The sequence below is a fragment of the Taeniopygia guttata genome, chromosome 2 (genome assembly GCF_048771995.1).
Source record: "Taeniopygia guttata chromosome 2, bTaeGut7.mat, whole genome shotgun sequence".
In the NCBI taxonomy this organism is placed as follows: Eukaryota; Metazoa; Chordata; class Aves; order Passeriformes; family Estrildidae; genus Taeniopygia; species Taeniopygia guttata.
In genome coordinates, this window is record NC_133026.1 from 56,436,003 (window position 1) to 56,456,319 (window position 20,317).

General features: G+C 33.2%; 1 protein-coding gene across 4 annotated transcripts in view; it reads right to left on the minus strand.

Annotated features, from left to right (window-relative positions):
• CDH10 (cadherin 10) overlaps window positions 1-20,317 on the minus strand; it is a 93,460-nt gene that overhangs the window by 24,154 nt on the left and 48,989 nt on the right. For all 4 annotated transcript variants that reach the window (XM_012571522.5, XM_072924064.1, XM_032746839.3 and 1 more), the window contains one exon: window positions 9,239-9,533. In XM_012571522.5, the coding sequence (XP_012426976.5) occupies window positions 9,239-9,533 (295 nt within the window). The remainder of the gene's footprint in view (window positions 1-9,238; window positions 9,534-20,317) is intronic.

Consider the following 20,317-nt stretch of genomic DNA (forward strand, 5'->3'; position numbering starts at 1 on the left):
TGCACTGTCTACACTACATAGTTATTCTAACATACATAAAAAACATATAAAAGTAAATGCTATTTCTCCATTTATTTGTGATTTTATGACATGATGACAAATCCGCTTTTTACAAGTAAATTGGGGTCAGCAATTCCTTTAAAAACCTGACAGAATCATAGCACAAATATCAAGGGAATAAGCATGTGCCTAACTGTTGAAACAGAGTTGATTTCTCCAAAATATTCGGTTTTCCACTGTTAGACAATCAAAATACTTGTTTCAGTGAGTCTCTAAAAGTACTGGCTTCTCTAAATAATGCAAAATGGAGATATTGCTGGTTATATTATTCTTATTACAATGTAATTAATCATTAATTTAACAGAGGAAAGACCCAAACACAAAATAAAATTTTTAAAGATAAAAATTTCTACACAAGTATAAAGAAATTAAGAGAAAATAGCTTTCTATTGTGTTAAAGATTGCCTTGGTAACTGTCTAGAACATGGCTGAATCCAAAAATCTGAACTTTTTTTAAAAAATAAAAATTTTCTAAAAGCTTTGTCTCTGTGATTCACTAATGTCTCATGTCTTCAGCCAAACTGAACTCCATGTGTAGATATATGGCTATATAACTATTCTATTAAAAGGTGAATTGTCCTTTCAGTTTAATATATTTAAGTTCTGAAGAGTGTTGTCTGGATTCTGAAATGTACTTTTGGACTATCCTGCTACTACAGAGAAATTGCAGTGTTAGAATTTATACTTGTTCCTAAAGAACACCTCTGAAATAGCAGTTGTGTAAAAGAAGGATATGACAAATTATGTTCAGTAACTGAAGTGCTGCAAGTTAAAAAAAAGGTAAAAATCCCCAAGCCACTGAGCAACTGAACAATATGGAATTGTGCAAGTAAAGTTTACAACTCCTCCATTTCATATCCATAACAACAGAGAACAGTTATAATCAAGACATCTGTCACAACAGCATGATGTGTTAATCAGAAACTTCTACATTGTAAATCCATGAAAATAAATACTTTGTATTACATGTAACTGAAGAATTTATTTTTTCTAGTTTTCACATTTCCTTCATTTGTGAAACTGACGTATCCATTAATAGGTCAATTGTATCAGACTTATTTAATGTTAGTTTTAAAATAGAAAGATAATAAATTTTGAAGAATAATTTGGAAGGAAGCTGAAGAACATGCTTAATAAATTTAAAATGTGTTTAAAACAATTCCATTTTAAATATAATAATATGTGTCTAACAGTTACTACTGTCTTATTTGGGTGTCATAATGTATATATTAATTAATACTTTTTCAGTGCACATGCACATGAAACAGCAAATTATATCATCTATGCTTTTCTCCAGCTGGAATGAACATGGCTGCATATATTCACCCCCACAAAAAAACTATCAGAAACTTCTGAAAACTATAGATTTGTGCCTATACCCTTTAACGTCTGTGGAAAGAGACTTGTGCTCCTTAATTTCATCACTATCACACAGTGCACTTGTGGGTTATGATCAGGACAATGTGCACTCCATTACCCAAAAGCAGTAAAGATGAACTTTACTTTTTACCAAACCTCTTTGGCTTTTATGGGGCAGGCACCTGGCAGGAGAAGTGCACGGGCACTAGTACACTTCCAAGTGCCTTTCAGGGTCCAGAGCTCCCTTTTGATCTCAGCGCTTGCTATGAGAGGAAAAGAGATGTGCCCTCTAGGCTTCCACACAGAGATCAGTAATTCCTTTAAAAACCTGACAGAAACCATGCCAAGAAGTGAACAGGAGTAGTGCTATGAGTGTATCAATTACATCCTGCACATCAGCTGTCAAAGCACCAGCTGTTTTGCTTTGCTTCAGTACACTAAAGATCACTGGTGCTCAATAAAACAAATGTATTGTTTGTTCTGGTTTGAAACCTGGACCAGAAATCAAAAGGTGTTGAAGATGATCAGTTGTGCCAGGGCTTAAACACTACAGTATAGAGATCACTTAGTGATCATCACTTGGTCTAGGTCTTGCTCTGTTTTTTACATAGTCATAGGTTGCTTCTGATGAAGCTGGTCTTTGACCTTCAGAATTTAAAGCCTAATCTGAACCCTATAGCATTGCATAAAGGAGACAGTGATTACATACAGGAGAGATGGAGACAGACATTTTACAAGGGCATGTAGTGATAGGAAAAGGGGCAACAGCTTCAAACTGAAAGACACCAAGTTTAGATTAGATATAAAGAACAAATTCTTTACTGTGAGGGTGGTGAGGCACTGGAACAGGTTTCCCAGAGAAGCTTTAGCTGTCCCATCCTTGGCAGTGCTCAAGACCTGGTTAGATGGGGTTCTGAGCAACGATGTCAGTAGGTGACATCCCTGCCATGGCAGGGTGCCTGGAATTAGAAGATCTTTAAGGTCCCTTCCAACTCAAACTATTCTATGAATCTATGAATAAGGCACCATCTATGTTATTAATAACACACCAGTGAATTCTGTTATTTTCTGCTTGCATAATTGCCTATTTTACATACCATGAACTAGAATTCAACAGTGGTAAACTTGGCCCACAAACAAACAGTCTTTTGTCAGATTATTGTAGTTCTCAGAAGGCATATTTTAACATATCTTTAATTATAGTGTTTGACTCTCCCTAGAGTCTAGGACTAGTAATTAATATATTTGGCCCTTGCTGCTGTTTTCTGCAAGCATCTTCAAACACAATACAAGTATTAATGACTTTGACCTCACAATTCATTTATGATGCATACATATTAGATAAAAATCACTGGAAATAATTATCTATGAAAAGGAATACACAAAATATCCACTGTAGAGCTGGGTTCTAAACTTAGGTTTTTTGTTTTTTTTTACTCTCAGCTGAGTTATGTGATATTTAGCTAGAGCAAGTACCTTCCATAGTAAATTATCCATACAAATAACAAGCCAAATTAATAGAAATTTTCTGCTTTTTCTAGTGGAAAAGACGGGGAATAATGACACCTATTTTCACCGGAAATAATGACACATGTTTTCCTCTGAAATAATCTACTTCAAGCTGCAGAATACGAAAAAGAACTGAAAAGGGCTGCATGTTCAGAGAACTCAGTGTCAGAAAGAACTTTGAGTACAAGGTAGTCCTGTAACTTAGAAAATAATAAATTGCAAACAAGCACAGGAGTGGATAATTTCAATTCTTTTAAGATGTCCTTTGTAAGGAAAAATAATGTTTTAGCTTGGTGGGTTTTTTCTTTTGTTTTTTTGGGGTTTTTTTGGTTTTTTTTTTAACTTTTTGTTTCATCTCCTTATGGCAGGATTTGTGTGCAAAGTGAAATGAAACTTTGTAAAAAAAAAAAAAATTAAAAATCCTTATTTGGGTTTTTGAAATGTCCTAAGTCAGAAGTTTCAAAAAGATTTGTTGAGAGAACTTTATATGAAAAAAAGATTTTAAAATATCTTTGTAAGTAGGAAACCAGAAGGAAGTGTCATAAGATGAATTCCATGGCAGACAGGACTAAGCATTGGGAACTGGTGAATGGCACTAATGAGGGAGTACAGAAGAAGCCAAGGTAAAAAGTTAAGCAGCTCTAACCACTGTCCAAAGAGAAAGAAAAACATATAACAAGACGTAGGGATGACAGGCCCACAGGGCACCCTGTGCATCACATGTAAACCCAGAAGGAGTTTGCATCTTTTGAATCATATATTGATATCCCTAATTTAGAAGCAGAAAAGTTACAAGATGCAATAAAGATAAGGAGTTATTATAGAATATATAGGCTGTGAAGATATATAAACATATAAAAAGAGTTCTAAATAGAAAGTTCGGAAAACTTTTCTAAAATACACTAATAGGCAAAATTCACAGGAAAATCCATCTAGAGCAAAATAGACTACCTGCGGTTCTGAAAAGAAATTTCCAAATGAGCAAAAAGAGATAGGTAAAAAATATGGACAGGGCAGAAGACTGTTGTCAAAACGGTAAGAATATTCTGGGTCACTCACTCTTAAAGTAAGGAAAGGACAAAGTGAAAGAAGATGAAAATCCAGTAATCAGTACAAAGACTTCAGGAGAATAAGTTGTCTTCTTGGATATCGGCCCAGCTGAGAGATCCTGAAGTTAGCCCATTTATGTCTGCCTTTTCTATGTTTAATGAGCAACAAAAGAAAGATGAACAAGACAACAAAGAATTTATGGGCCTTTTTCAAGACATTCTATTTAATAATGGGAATAGCCATATTCTAAGGTGTCTGTCTGGTTAGTACCACCGCTGGAGGAAGAAATCAAAACTGCTGCTGTGGTCTGAAAGAGTGGTGTATGGCTACATCATGATTTGATAAGGTTTATGGATGGAGGTCTATGGAGTAGAAGAAGACTAAATAGTGTTTTTCTGACTTCCTGATCACCTTATTGTTCCTTGTAGTACAGGGAATTTCAGGATGGAGAAAACCCTATACTCCAAGGGTGAACAGATTTCAATCATATTTATTTTTATTACATGACCATTTCATTCTTTTTATGATGTGATACCATGTTTGCCTTCTTTCTGGAATCCAGATAAGTCCATAAAAGGTTCATATGAACACCTCACCACTGTAGCTGCAGTACAGATGTGTAGAAATTGAGAAAATAGTGGCAAAACTGCAGAACAGTTGACTTTTGGGAATTTTCTTAAAGTAGAGATAAGATTACGCTCATTTAAAATGTTGGTATTCAGTACCAGGACAGAGAAGGCAGTCACCAGGTTATGGCCAAGGTTTTGAGAACACAGTCACAGTACAACATAAATACAAGGCATAGGTACAAACTTAAGTTAGTAGTCATATTAAAGACTGATATGGATTTAAAGTATAACAAAGAAAAAAAAGAGCAAATATTTATTATCTGTAAAACATCACTTGTGTGGCAAAAGTACATATAAAAGATGATGACAACCTCCACGGGAACTGGAAACAATGAACAAAGAGAATTGTTCCAGTGTTGTGTCCTCCAATAAGAGGCATGATATCTGATCTTTATCTGTACCATCTATGTGCTCAAGTGTTGTTTTGATTTTTAAAAGTGTTAAGTTTTCTTTTATATTTTTTTGAAAGTTTTAGTTTTCATAAAACTTCTTTAGCTTTCCGATAATATATGCATATTTGAGAATCAGAATTCTTACACAATTTCATGTATAAATAGAATAGTTTAATAATTTCTCTGTGGGTAGAGAGAAATGATTGATAGATCTTTGGACCAGTGTGTTGGAGAGGTGGTAATTCCATCCTCCAATCCACAGTCATCTTTGGTATTATATAAATACCAGATGTTTGAATAAGACGGGGTCTTTTCCTCTTTTGAACTTACCAAGCTTCTGTGTACTCATTTCAAGTCCTATAGCAACACACAAGGTCCTCTTTCACCTTTGATAGTGAAAGGGGCATGTATTTTTTTTTGCTTTTCACTCCATTTTACTATTGCCAATCACCAATCCTACTTTTATATTTAAGGATATTTCTCTATGCAGTTGAACAAATTGATATCTTAAAAAACACTGTTTGTATGTTTGGGTATGTTTATGGGTATGTTTATGTATCTGTCTATCAGCCTTCACACCTGATTGATAGTAAACTATTGAACTTGGATGTACCAATAGTAGCAGGACTGAAAGCCATTGTATAAAAATATTGATGCATTTTTGGTGGATAATGCTATCGTGAAATCATATAATGTACTGGGTTTGAAAGGACCCATAAGGATCATCAGCTTCAGGAAGTTCAACTTCCGGCTTCTCACAGGACTACCTAAAACAAAACCATATGACTAAGAGAAATATTCAAGATACACTGACACTTTCCTGGGGAGCCTGTCCCAGTGATAATCTCTTGAAAAACCTTTTCCTAATGTCTGATCAGAGCTTCCCTTGACACAGTTGCATTCAATTTTCTTGTGTCCTACTGCAAATCAGCAGAGAGGGGAGATCAGCATCTCCCTTGCAAGGGCACCTGTGACAGCGAGGTAGGCATGGAACAGATGCACCTGCAGGACTGGGCAGAAACTTGTCACCATTCTCCCCTATCCCTGAAGTCACTGCATGCAGTGAAGTGGAACAGAGTGAGGACAGGGAATCCTTCACGTGGTGCTCTGTCTCTTTGGCAGGTCTGACCCAGGAAAAGCAGGGTGTCATTCTCTTTCTCATTATCTCCCTTTCAGTAGCAGTATCTCTCTTTCTCAGATTCCCAATATACAGCATGGTGCCACACCATGTTGACTATCCTGTGTTAGATAAAGAAAATATTACAGTCCTGATAGTACCACACTTTTTTATAGAACCATATAACTCATCTCTACTCAGGTAAGGGCCATAGTAATTTAGCTTCACAGTTTCTCTTTCTAGTACCTATCACTGTGAAATTATTTATATCATAAACTCCTCTTAATGTTTTCATAAATTTATAGAAAGATTAACTGATTCTATATTCTCACAGAATTGACTACTACAGGGGACATGCAACAGAATGTGCAATTACATCCAAGACTGCAATTTCTAACTGAATTCCTTACATCAAGACTGACAATTTCTTAGCCCGTAGCCAACAGTACGGGACAAGTAATGGGCTGCTCACAATACTATAACTAAAAAAAAAAAAAAAAAAAAAAAAAAAAAAATCCAGAGAGAGAAAAATAGAGAAATGTAGGAATTTCTTTGTTTTTTCCTTTGAATGGGGAAGTAAAATTGTAATAAAAAATATAATTGTCACTTTTTTCATAAATTTCTTTTGTAAGTTGCTGTACTAAAAATGCTTGAATTGTATGATGCCAGAAAAAATACTAATTTAAAAATATTTTGTAATAATGACGTGATTATATATTATTGTGGTACCAAAAGATGAAGAATTTTAACATAATGACTTCACAATTTCTATTAATTCTATTTTTCTCAAAAGTTTTATGCAGCTTATGCTTTTAGAAGATTTTTCTGATTTATTGTTTAGCCTTTAGTTTTCAGATTACTGAGCAGATTTTTTTAAGTTGGAGAATTAAATTAGTGTTACGAAGAAATGAATCAATGTTGATGAATACCTTATAAAATCAAGTCATTCTCTCATGGACCACAGATGAATATATACCTCTAGGGAGCAGACATAAAGCTAAAAGTAATAAAGATAAAAGAAAATGCTACCTATCAGGTGATCAATCAGTCTCTCTAGCAGCTGAATGACTGCATTTATAAAATCCAAGAACATGATTAATTTGAACTGAGTTATAATTCTCTTAATTATTATAATTTTAGTGACAAAATGAAGTCCATTTGTTTCAGCACAGCTATTTATGTAAGATACAAGGTCAACACATTAAGTACACCCAAGGTTTCTTTTTTTTGTTGTTGCTTTTTGTTTTTCTATAACTTATTGTTTTCTAAATATTTTTCTTATCATCTTATCTCATTTTTGTTGTTGTTACAGTGCTGACTTTTTGCAGTTTCAAAATTTTATGATCTATGTACAGCTGTACAGATACACTGGAAACTTGCAATCAGAATACTTGAAAAGCATTGAAATAATGCTGTGAATGTTTGAGAACAGTTAAAGAAAAAAATGTGTTTTGTGAAATTGAGACTGATTAAATGAAGAAATAATAGCTTATAACTTAGTGTTATACAGTAGCATAATATTTAATGAAAACACTGGGTAATTTTCTTATATTTTTCCAATTATGTTTTAAACAATGCCTTTTGGAATTTATAGAAAGAACATGAGAAATAAAGTGGAGCTCTGATACATACTTTTTCAACCCTACTGTAATCTTGCCATGTGCTTCTCAAGAAAATGCTTTTGAAATGTTCTTTCAGGATGCACTTCCAAGATGCTCTGCCTGTATATCTTTATGGCAATTTAGAAAACTGACTGGTACATTAGTAAATTTGTATTACATTTTGTTAGATTCTGGAACAGTAAAGGTGGAAGACTTTTAAGTTCTTGTCTTTACGTGGGCTGGTTTGATGAGATTTCAGTACAGGCCTACACAGTAATCTGTCAGATTTCTTTATCTTTCTTTTTAAAATTTATTTTTCCTTTACAATAAAAACCAGCTGCTGAATGCTGGAATTTTAAAAACTGATTCAATCACAAACTGAAAGTGGATTGAAATATTAAGAATAAAAAAACTATTTGTATTTTGCTGCCAGACATTGCTGCACAGATTTTCTGAGGCCATTCTCTTTCAATAATTATGCTTTTTTTTTTCTCTTTTAGCATTTTCCAAGACCCAGGAAAGTAAGTACTAAATCATCAATACCTGTATATACAAAATATCTTAAAAACATGTCAACTCAACAGGCTAATTTAGTTATCTAAAACACCTGTTTGACCTATTCAGGCAGTGGAAGTGATTAAAATGGTAATAATAGCCTGAAATTGTATTGTGTATATTGTTTGTTTTCTGAATTTTTAGAATTTAATATTATGAGATGTACAGTTATACAGTCAACAAATTAATATATTTTTAAAAGAAAAATCATATTTTAAAGTTTTTCAAAATTATTCCTAATGAAATTTATGCACAAATATAAATAATAGCTCATATTCTAAAATGTTATTGGTTGTAAAATTCACCAGCTGGCATGATCCAGGCCACATCATTGTAGTGAAGATAAGAACTGAAAATACATTGCAAAGAGAAGAAAGAGTCACTCAAACAGTTGTTTAATATTCATGAAGGTGTCTTTTGTGGATAGAGTTAAGGGAGGAAGTGAAACCCCAAGTGGATCTATCTATACAGTAAAAAAGTGAAAGAACAGAAAATAAAGAGGGCGTCTACCTTCAGACAGTGCATCAACAGTGCATGAGTCAATATATAGTTCTCCTCACCCACAAAGGGAGTGGAGACAGCTCTCCATTTAGTGCTTATCACCACTGGGAACTTCCAATGAAAATGAAAGAAAAAAAAAAAAAAAGATCTTTCAACAGGGTAATTTAGTTGTCTTATTCTAACAGTTCCTAAGGAGGAGGATGATTCACCATTGCCTATTATCTGTAACACTTATATTCCAAAGAACTGTAAAGCCAATAATTTGGATATTCCAAGTAGAAACAGATCTTAGATCATAAAAATCTGGTTCTGAATGCCATTTCAGTATTTGAACAAATGTGTCAAAATGAAAAATACTTAACTCATCAGGTAGAATTCTGCACATGACTGACTTTTGAAAAGATGAGGAAATAATTTGTCAAGTAATGAAGAAAAGGCATTTGTGGCTTAGTACAGAGAACTCACCTACTACTGACATTTCAGGAACACTAGCAGTGTAAACTTCTTCTGGAAATGTTGGTTCATTGTCATTGATGTCATGGATCTTGATGACAAACTCAGATTCAGGTTCCACTGGTCTCAAAGTTCTTCTGTTGATAGCTTGGGCACGCAGGGTGTAAAAGGCTTTTTCTTCCCTGTCAATTCTCCGAGTTGCATGAATATCTCCTGTTTTCTCATCAATTATAAAAAGAGTACCAGCCCCATCTCCTGACAAAATGTATTTGAGGGATCCATCTCCCTTATCTTGGTCAGAATGAAGCTGAAATTGAAGAAGACAATATTTTGTTTAGAAGCAATGAAAAGAATGGTTGTTTTTAAACATCATTATTATATTTTAAGTTATTCTATATGTGACATATGTGGTTGATACCATTAAGAAAGTTATTTTTATTCACAGTCAGTTTCCTAACTTAGCTCCAATTTCGTAACTTACCTCCAAGAATCTTGCAACTTGACTGTTCTGGAAGATTTTAGTTTTGCAGCAACACCTGTTCTCTGCTAAGAAACCTCTGCACCACATTCTTAAAGAAGATTTTTATGTTAATACTGACCTTTTCTTTCCTTGAAGAGATCCTATTAAAAATTCACAACTGCTGTGCTACTTGTAAATTCACTAAGAATATAAAGAACATGGCTAAATACAAGACAATTAAGGAAAACAGAATCACTGGTTTCATTAAATAATACATTTTTTACATTTCATTTAATATTATTGATACTTCTCCAACATTGGGGAACATTTATTTTTAAGTCATTATCACTTGTACTCCATCAACTATTGTAAATAGACTAAAGCAAAAACACCCAAATTTATTAAGAATTGATTTAACACCTATTATTTAAGTTCTATAAAGCTTAACTTCACATATATAACTTGCAGTCCTGACTGCCTTTATGTGAAAAATTATTCAATTTTGCTTTGTTGTTCAGTACAGCAGTTTGGATGATGGCTCATTTGATTTTTTGGATGCATTTAGCATAATTTCTCTAAACACCTTGGTGGAAAGGTCCTTTCAAACTCATTGATTCCATAATTAACTGAAATAATCTGGCACTCAGATTTATTTTCACCATGAAATATATTCTTTTTAGTAAACTTACTTTTGAGTTCAGCAGAAAGAGCAAATAAAGTAGAAGCTCTTATTACAAAAATGAAGTGCAAATGTATTTTCTTAAACCACACCCAAGAAATATCAGAATATTCCACTTTAAGATCTGGTGCGGATTTTCTTTCTAAAAATAGTTATTTGCATACATAATAACAGCACTGATTAGATCTGCAGTAGGAGTCAGTCATGTGAAAAGTTTTTGTTAAGTCTACATTTCACATAATGAAAAATGCTATATATGTATCACAATATAAATATCCCCCTTGCTATGCAGCCATGAAAATATTTCTCTTTTACATCTATGATGCCCTCATATTGTCTTCCATAGCATCTGTTTTAAGTATTAGAAGTAAAAATATTTAATTATTATGGTTTTGAATGTGTCTTTCCTTGTCTTTTGTGGTGAAACCAAACATACAGAGTGGGCTGGTGGGATAAGCCAAAGTCAAGTATAAAATTTCTATGTTGTGAAAAATTTTCAAACACTGAATATTTCCCACAGACTTGATATATGTGGAACAGACTAAACTCACCAGGCATCTTGGATCAAAGCCTTCATGGTAGAAATTTGAATACTATCATGTTCTGAACTTTGATTTTCTACATGAAAGTATTTAGACCTATTAAACTTTGCTTACATTACACACATGCATGTTTACAAAGTGAGTATTTTCTTACTGTTTATTTTCATTCTACATTAGATATAAAACCCAGGAAACTCCACCAAGCATAAGGAGTAGGAAGGCAGATGTTAAGAAAAATCCTTTGCAAATAAATATTTTCTTTCTTTTCCTTCTGTTTCTCTCGATGAAGAACTGAAAGATGCAAGCCATTCTCACACCTCTTTTGAGGAATGAATTTTTAAAGTGAATTTTAATCCCTCATGCTTCTCCCCTGATGACCCACAAAAGTTGTGACCTTTCACACCTCCAATTAACCCTTTCACCCTTCTTTTTAAGGGACTCAACAGTATCTTCCAAGCTGTGATCCATTTTAAAATGTCATCTAGTGTAAGTAGTCCTTGAGTGTTTTCTTCTCCATGTCTTCCTAGAATACAATTTCACATCAAAAAAATGTTCGTCCTAGGAACTCACTGCTTATCCATGACCACTCTACAAAATATTTTCATAGAAGAATGATGAAGAGCATGGTAAGAGGCTGCTCTTCCTTAGACCTGTGACAGAAATACAAAATAAAGTCCTGTTTGAGAGGGATCTTTAAATGGGCACATTGCAGTTTTCCCAGATGCCTTCCAAACCCAGGTGTGGTATTATTAATTCTTGAAAAAGTTTAGAATAGTGTATTGATGCTGCAGTGCCTGTTCTTTGACTCAGAAACCAGTAAGCAGCCTGGCAAAATCCATTCTAATACTTTATCTCCAGAACAGAATAACTCCATGCCAACAGTTCCCAGCAAGAGTGTCTGGCCAAATTTAACATACAAATGATGCATGGAAATTGTTTTGGAGAGTGATATTTAGCAAAACTATGCCAGGAAGTTGTAAAATAATTTAGCAATCCAAATAATTATATTCTGGAGCCTCAAAATATTGCCTGGCACTTGAAGCCTGAACAGTGTGGTGAAGAAAACTAAATCAGAAAACTAAGAAAGGCCATGCACTAAAAAATATGAAGATTTTGAACAAGTATATTTAGATCCAATTTAGCATGTAAAGATCTTTTAACATAGTTATTTGTCTAATAAGTAAAGTATTATCATTGTTGATGATTTTCCCTTGCCTCTCCTGTAGGTATGTGTAAATCTTAGTAAGGTAATTTGAAAATGGGTTTTATGCCCACAAAATTATAACATATTACCTCTGCCAAATTCAAACTTCCTACTTGTGTGGTTGTTTGTGTGGCTTGTAGATTGTTTTTTGTTTGTTTATTTGTTTGTTTTCCCCCACACATATATTAGCCAAAAGTCTTTGAGACTTTGAGACATCCACATAAAGACTTTGAGGAAGCTGAGAGTTGCACGTCACAGTACCATAAAAGGAATACAAACCTACATAGTTAAAAGAACACTATAAGCTATAACACTGTGTTTTCTTAAAAAAAAAAAATATTAATAATGCCTTTGGTTTGGTAATCCAATTTAAATTATATGTATATACATAAGAGTCCAGAGTTATGGTAGAAAACCTTCAAATTCAGAATAAACTTTCAGGTCTTTTTGAGTGATTGGGAAACACAAAACTAGGAGCAAATCTTCCAGAAGTAATTCAAGGGGTGAAAATTTGTAGTATAGTTAAATAACAGAACAGAATACCTCCCTTTTTTTTTTTTTTTTTTTCCCAGTTCTTAATTCAATCCAAATGTTACTAGAGGAATTAAGGTGACTAAAGACTGTCCAAGGTGCTTCACAGCCCTGTATGGTGAATCATTACCCAACTCTGAAATGCGTGAGCAGTTTGTCAATCAGTGCTGCAGAGTTTTTTTCATTTTACTCAAGAAGTAAAAAAATGTTCTGCTACTTTTAGCAGAGTGTTTCCTATAGTTATTTTAGCTAATGGGCATCTGTGATTCATGTCAGCCAAGCTGAGAAATGGAAAGACATCTGTTTCATTTAGCAATTTCATCGCACAAAATGATCAGCTGTGAAGATGTGGTTTTGTTTTCATATCTGTCACTGATATTTTGCAAACTCCTGTTTCAGTGAATTTCTTGCTGTTCTTTCACAGAAATACTTCCCTTTTCAGCGGCACTGGTATACATATTTTATACAAATTTTCCCTCACTTTATAGGAAACAATGTCAGTTGGTATTATTTTATATAGCCCTGTTTCATCATACAGTAATTGCAATTACCATGAAAGATATTTTTGCATGTCTTCTATCTAAAATGGTTGAACAACCTTTTTAATCCAGAAGGATTTCATATAAATTAAAAAGGAAGATCTTGTTAAACAGAAGATAATATTTACAGAGGGCCACAAAATGGATTATTATGTGAATATTTAAAAATGAAACAGTATTACCAATCCAAGATGGAGACAAAATCAGGTTTTAAGAGACAGATTTACCTTTTCTTCAATTGTGGGAAAACACAGAATTAATGCACATGTTACATCCTTCTTTAGATTAAATGCATCCATAAATAAAATGACTCATGCAAAGATGCCCCAATCAAATTCAAATTCAGCTCAATAACTGTCGCTACAGGACACGTGAAAGCACAATGCGAGCCACCTGCTATTTGCAAGGTAAAAAAGAAAATTTATTTTCTGACTCCAACTTTTATACTTTTCCAAAGGTGACAGTGGATTGGAGAGTGAATGGGCCACCTCTCCAAAGACATTGGATAAACCACTAGTACATCAAGTTTCTCCACTCCCATGAAGGAATGCAAAACAATATGTTGTTCATAGAAATTGTGTGGGAAAGTTTTCTAACAGAATGTAAACTCAGAAGGCTTTAGAAAATCTTAAGAATCAGGGTGACAAATAACTTTTTAGATCTGTAAAAGACTGTTGTAAACTTTCAGAAGACTTTAGTTGAGCAACAAAATAATTCTACTTCAAAAATTCCAGCTCAGAAAATCAGCGTTAATTAACATCCAACGATTCAAATCAAACCTGAAACTCGGGATTTTGGAATTTCTTTCCATTTTGCCCCATGAAATCCATGCAATTCTGAAATTTCCCAAAATGAGTATAAAGTAAGTGGACTTTCTTTTCTAATAGCATACAAAGTGTTAATCTTATTTTCACCAAGAAGTGACAAGACACTATGCTGAAAACCAGAGAGAAGATTGGGCTAGTCAGATCTATTTTATCATACAAGCTACTTCTGGAATTCAAAATTATTTATGACAATGAGAGATAAAGACTTTAAGATTTGTCACACATATTTCTATTTGAATTTCTGATTCAGAAGTCTTTCTATGATTTTTCAGTGATTGGTATTCAAATAACTAGACACCAGATATGAGTGTATTAAGAAACTTCCCTCTAGTTAGAAAACTTATTGTAGGTCTTAATGCACTTCAAGTTATTTTTAATCTTAATTTAATATACTATAATGTCTAGGACACTTTCCAATACAGTTTAAAGTTTTTGTAGTCTTTGCAAAATGACAGACTATTTATTTTGATATGAACTTACTAAATGGACTCTTACTCTCTTACTTTATAGTAGTCATTTTTAATTGTACAATACAGCAATTTTTTTGCTACTTTCTTCGGCAGTGTGTCAATATTTCAATTTAATCTTCGTATCATAGGAACAATGAGACCTCAGTATACACTTGAATTACTCTATATTTTAGATTTTATACAAATAATCCAGAGTGTCTCCTAAATCTGAGGATAAATTTCTGGGCAAATTGTAACCTATTAGCTTTTTTCTAAGTAATTATATTAGCATTGTAAAGCCAAAATACACCCTAGAAGCACTTGCCGTTTAATTCAGTGTTCTAGTGCACATTTAATATTAGCAAGTTGACTGGGTACTTAGTTGAATAATAAAGATTGTGTCCCTAAACATAATCACAACAGTGGGCAGATCTGACATGAAGTCAGCAGAAAATAATTGATACAGAATTCCCACAATGGAGATATTTATTTTAAGCATCATGAACTGAACTAATAAATTATGCAGTTGTTTAACATCAGCTGCACTTACTGTTTTAAATTTTCAGACCAGCTCAAATCCTGTAGGGTGTTCTCACAGTTGACAAATGTAACAGTCATGGCTTTAAGCCACATTTTACTCACCAAAGAAGTTCCCTTATTTAAATTTATCCAAAAGGTAACATTTTAAGCAACTCTTTTCAGTGATCCTGTAATTTGCACTAGATTTTATTCAGACATGTCACACACTAAATTTTCTGACTCAGTTGTATTGTCAGTTCACCAGGACTGTGCTATTGTGTATTATTTAAGAGGAGATGGGGAGAAAGGAAAAAAATAGATTTCAAAAAGAGTGCTTTGTGAGAGTGGGAAAGATAAGGGATGAGCAAACTAAAGTGGAAGCACAACAACTAATGTAAAGATGAGGAATATTCTGAAATTCTTTTGCAGGAAATGGAAATGAAAAACTCCAGTCTGCAGTGAAGACTGTTTTCAGACTGTGTTTGCTTAACTTGATTCATTATCAAAAGAAAAGATAAAAATATTTTCCACCATTTTAATTGATAAATTTCACAGTAGTTCCTTGATGTCCAAAATTTTTGTTGTTCTTAACAATGTTTTAAAATGGTAAGACATAAATTAAAATTAATATACTTTTTTATCATTTCTTTCCGCATCCCTGAGTGAAATACTATCTATCACATAGATAGGAATATAATTTTCACAGCTCCCTACAATTTTCATTACTGATATAATCGTGAAGATTCTCAAGTTCTAGAAAATAACCATGTTTCTTCATCACTAGATTTGTATCTTTTCCCTCTTACTGTAGATTATTTTTAAGGGAAGAGTTAAGTCCAAAGAAGGTAAATAGTCCTGTCACTGACAAAATATTCTAGGACTTCAGGGGAGAAAGGCTAATTTTATTTTTTTTTAAGACATATCATATGAGCAGTAGCAAAAGGTCTTTCATAGATGCACTAAATCAATATGCCAATACCCAATCTCTCTCCTCAAGCCAAGGTCTTTAACTTGTTCAGAGAGTTAGAACAAGAAAGTTTCAGCTTCATTAGGTTGTTGTAGCTTCCACTCCAGAAGACACACAATCACTGAGCTAAGATGAAAGAGTAATTGAATTTCATACACCAAAAAGTTCTTGCATAAGCCAATATGTATATTGTCTTCCAATTTTCATGTAAGAAATAAAATCTGTACATCAGGTGAAGACAGAAATCAGAAATGTGCCAGTAGACCTGAAGTGCCCTTACTTCCTTGTTGCCCTGATTTTTTAAGATTTTTTAAAACCTTCTGAGTTTACATTCTTGTAGCAAACTTTCTCACACACTTTCTGGAAATAACTTATTGTTTTTACATTCCTTCATAGAGGTGGAGAAATTTGATGGACTGGTAGTTTGTGACTTTTTTAACCTTTACAGTAGCAGCTGTATGCCCCATGCTTTCTCGTGTCCTATAGTGACACTTCCTGGCACCTCGAATACATGTCTGGGTATGAGTAAGCAGAAGGGAATTCTTGTGTTAAAGAGAAGAAAAAAGCCCTGACCCATGGGAGTTGTTAGGCCCTCATTCATTAAAACGCTGGACTGAACAAAGAAACATTGTTTGGCTCTCCTCCTACTGAAATCAATATGGCACAAGCCTACATTCCTACTTCTATGAGTAGTCTCTGTACACTATCCTGTGGTCTCAGAATTAAAAAAAAAAATCTGGTAAGATTTTCCTTAGACTTGGAGGTTTTTAATATCCATGATTTTTATGTGCTATGTTTTTTGCCTGGTTTTTGACTAAAATAAAAATAGTTACTAAATATTGTATAAAGGAATAAGTGGTTTCCAGAACAATCTCTCTATTCCACCAAGGAACAGCCAACAGCCTAGGAAGGTAAATATGCTAAAAAAAGCATATACTTTTCTTTCACTGAATTCACAATAGCTTCATGTATTTTAAAACTTAGGGGTTTGTCTGTTTAGTTTGAGGGTTTTTTTAAGGAAAAGTCAATACTTATTCCTATGCTCTCTGAATTAATCACAAAAGAGTGGTTGTGAGACCCAATTTTAGGTTTGGGGTTATTTGTAAACAAGAATTATTTTATTATATATATGCTCATATATGTTTTCTTAAAGTAGCCTAGTTAATAAAATAACAATTGAGACGGTTTTTATGTATCCTAATGGATAATTTGCACTAGACATATAAAGTACTTTTTTAAAACAAAAGCAGAAGACATTTAAAATATTGATGCTTGGTTTATTTTGCCTACTGCTGGAGGCCATTTAAAAACATGTTACACAAGATTGTCTTGGTTTCCATCTGAAATCATTGTCACATGTCAACTGGTAAGAGCTTTGAAGTTTTTCTACCTTTGTGATATATGCATTTTCTCTTCATGTATACTCTGTATTTATCACATAGAAATGATAACCCAGGAAGTGGAAAATGTCAGCTTAAGTGGAGACTGTACATCAGAATTAAGGAATAAAAATCATTTTAATAATCTCCAAAACAGTGATGTCCACAATAATAGAGCATTATTGTTAAATTCAATCCCAAGGAAGGGAAGAGAGAGAAAAACAGAGCTGATATATTTTTTCATATGTTTCAGAAGACTTCTGATGAGTCTGAATTGATACTATCATTAATCACAGCAATTAAAACAATGAGGGATAAAGACGTCCTGTATCAATCCTGACCTCACTTATATCATAGTGAAATCAGTGGGACTATACTCCCATCCTTCCTAAAAGGTCTGTATCCCTCCATTTCAATACTTCAGTCAAGCAAGTCATGCCACCAAATATCCATATTCCCAACAAAATCAGAGTACTGCAGCTGTATGCAGGTCTTTAATTAATTGTGTTTATTACCCACACCTCATGCTTTACTATATAGTCATTTAAGAGTGAAATCCTAACATGCTAATTTCCTGGAGACCATATGGGGATTTATCCACAATGGTTTCTTGTAGACACCTTGTAGGCACCTCAATTATGTAGGGAATTACAATCACATAATGAAATTTAATTTAATTGAATAGAATCATGTTTCTATTAATACTAGCTGTACTAACTGTGTACGTAGCTATAATTACAACTTTTTCTATGTAATTAATAAATAATTAAAACTTTTTCTACCAAAGCCACATATTTTATTCCACTATCAGAGTGCAAAATACAAAAGAAAAACCACCAGATTTGGGTGTAAATCTTGGCACAAATCATAGATAGAATTGCATGTTATGGTGTACACAAAAAGACAGCATCATCAGCACCAGTGAACTCTATTCCTCAAATACTTTTACTGGGGACAAAAAACCCATCATGATCTTGAGTGGTACAAATTAAGAACTGTATTCCATAGTAATTATTCTCCCTTGCACTGTTAATTGCTGGTTTCAAAAAAAGTGTTTTGTGGACTACCTCACTGATGAAAAATTATTTCTAACTTAAGTGAACTCTGGTAGGCACCAGTATTTGCATAAACCTTCTGTGACATTTGCTGACATTTGTAAGACATCAAAAGCACCCTTTATTTAATCTCTGTTTTCCTAATTACTAATAAAGTACACTATATTTGTTATGCTGCTAGTGTTTGATTTTCTTTGTGTGGAGTTTTATGTTTTTTTCTATAGAAAAAAAGAAATACTTTACAGTCTCTTTTTTCCCTAGAATTAGTTCATTTCCATGAAGCTTTAGCTCTTGCATTGTTTATTATGTACTCCTACTTTCTTTTCATAGTAAAAGGAATTCTAAATTATCCCTAGTAAACTTCTTAATTCTCTTTTACGATACACAGACTTTTACATGGCACTTGAAATAGTATTCCTTATTCTTTTAATGACTTTGTTTTCTACAGCGTGTCATTATCCTTTCCTAGGAAATACAACAGTATTACTGAAATCTCTTCCATTATTCTTAAATGACAAGCCTTGATTAATCCTATGCAGCTCTTTCCAGTGTCACAGCTATCAGCAGTCCTCTAGCTATTCAATTTATTTTACTTGGCTTTTCATAGACAACACACCATTCCTGACACATAGAGAATGGTCTGTCACATAACCTGACCTAACTAAATAGGTAATTAAGTAGTTTCCTTATATTCCAACTGTATTATTTATATAGCACTCTCATTATCCTTTTTGAATGACCTAAGACATCCTGCTGATTGCTAGAGGTATTTCTAAGTCCTCTACGGCATCTTCAGTAGCAAAAATGTGGCTGTATTTCTGCATAGGAGTTCTTAAAAGGAACAGGTATTTTAAAACTACAAGAGGAATGGAGTGTTCCATAAAAGATTTAAATTTTAGAAAATTATATAAATTAACAAAAGTTATGTTTATTTCTGTTTCCTCATAGATGTATTTATTTGCTGTATAGTGGCCTCTCCTGAAACTCATATATTCTACTTGCCTCATTAATTTCACTTTTTACAAGTACCTTCACTTCATTAAAACTTTTCTTAAATTTTAGTAACATGGCTTGGAACACTGCCTTACTCTATCTATCTTTCCTGTTTTCTTTCTAAAAATGGGTTTTTTTACATTCCTTTAAATTCCTACTCGTTAAAACAAAATTTAAAAAATATAACTCTATTTTTCTTCCCCCATTTACATCACCTCTCACAGAGTTGCAATAATCAATCTTCTCACTGCTAAAATATCAATGCAATTTTAATAATTTAGTATTAAGGTAGATAATTTCTATCCAAGATTGCCTAGGTAGTAATAGTTGTTAATTATTATATTCACTCTAAAATAATATTTCTTAAATATTTTTTAATTCCTAAAGATACCATTTAAAATGGAATTTACAATCATCAGCATGGAGACTCAGAAATTTGAATTTATGCATACTTCACAGCAAATGTCATACATCAAAATGGATATGCAAATGCTATCATTAGAAGATGAAGTTCTTAATATAGAAAGAAGAAATCTGTATTACTACTTCATGTTTCTGCATATCAAGTGTAATTTATTATATTAATTCCTATATTGTAACATATGTACCTCTAAATTACATAATTGCTAAGAAAACTATTAAAACATTTTAGGAATAAAAACCAAGAAAAGCACTTTTGTAACATAAACCAGTTTCTAAACCAAATTTTTGGAAAGAGTAGTTGCATCTTTTCTCAGCTCTTCTTGAGTGTGGAAGAGACAAAATATCCCATATTATCATCTCTAATGCATCATGCAGTCTTCCAAACTTTTCTACAATGTAGGCTTTTTGGGGATTTCTGTTTGTTTGTCTTCGTGCTTCTTTTTGCCAGCAGTTTCACCCAGAAATATTCCAAATTGTTATTCCAACCTCTGTTTCCTGTTGTGTTAATAAATGCCATTTGCTTG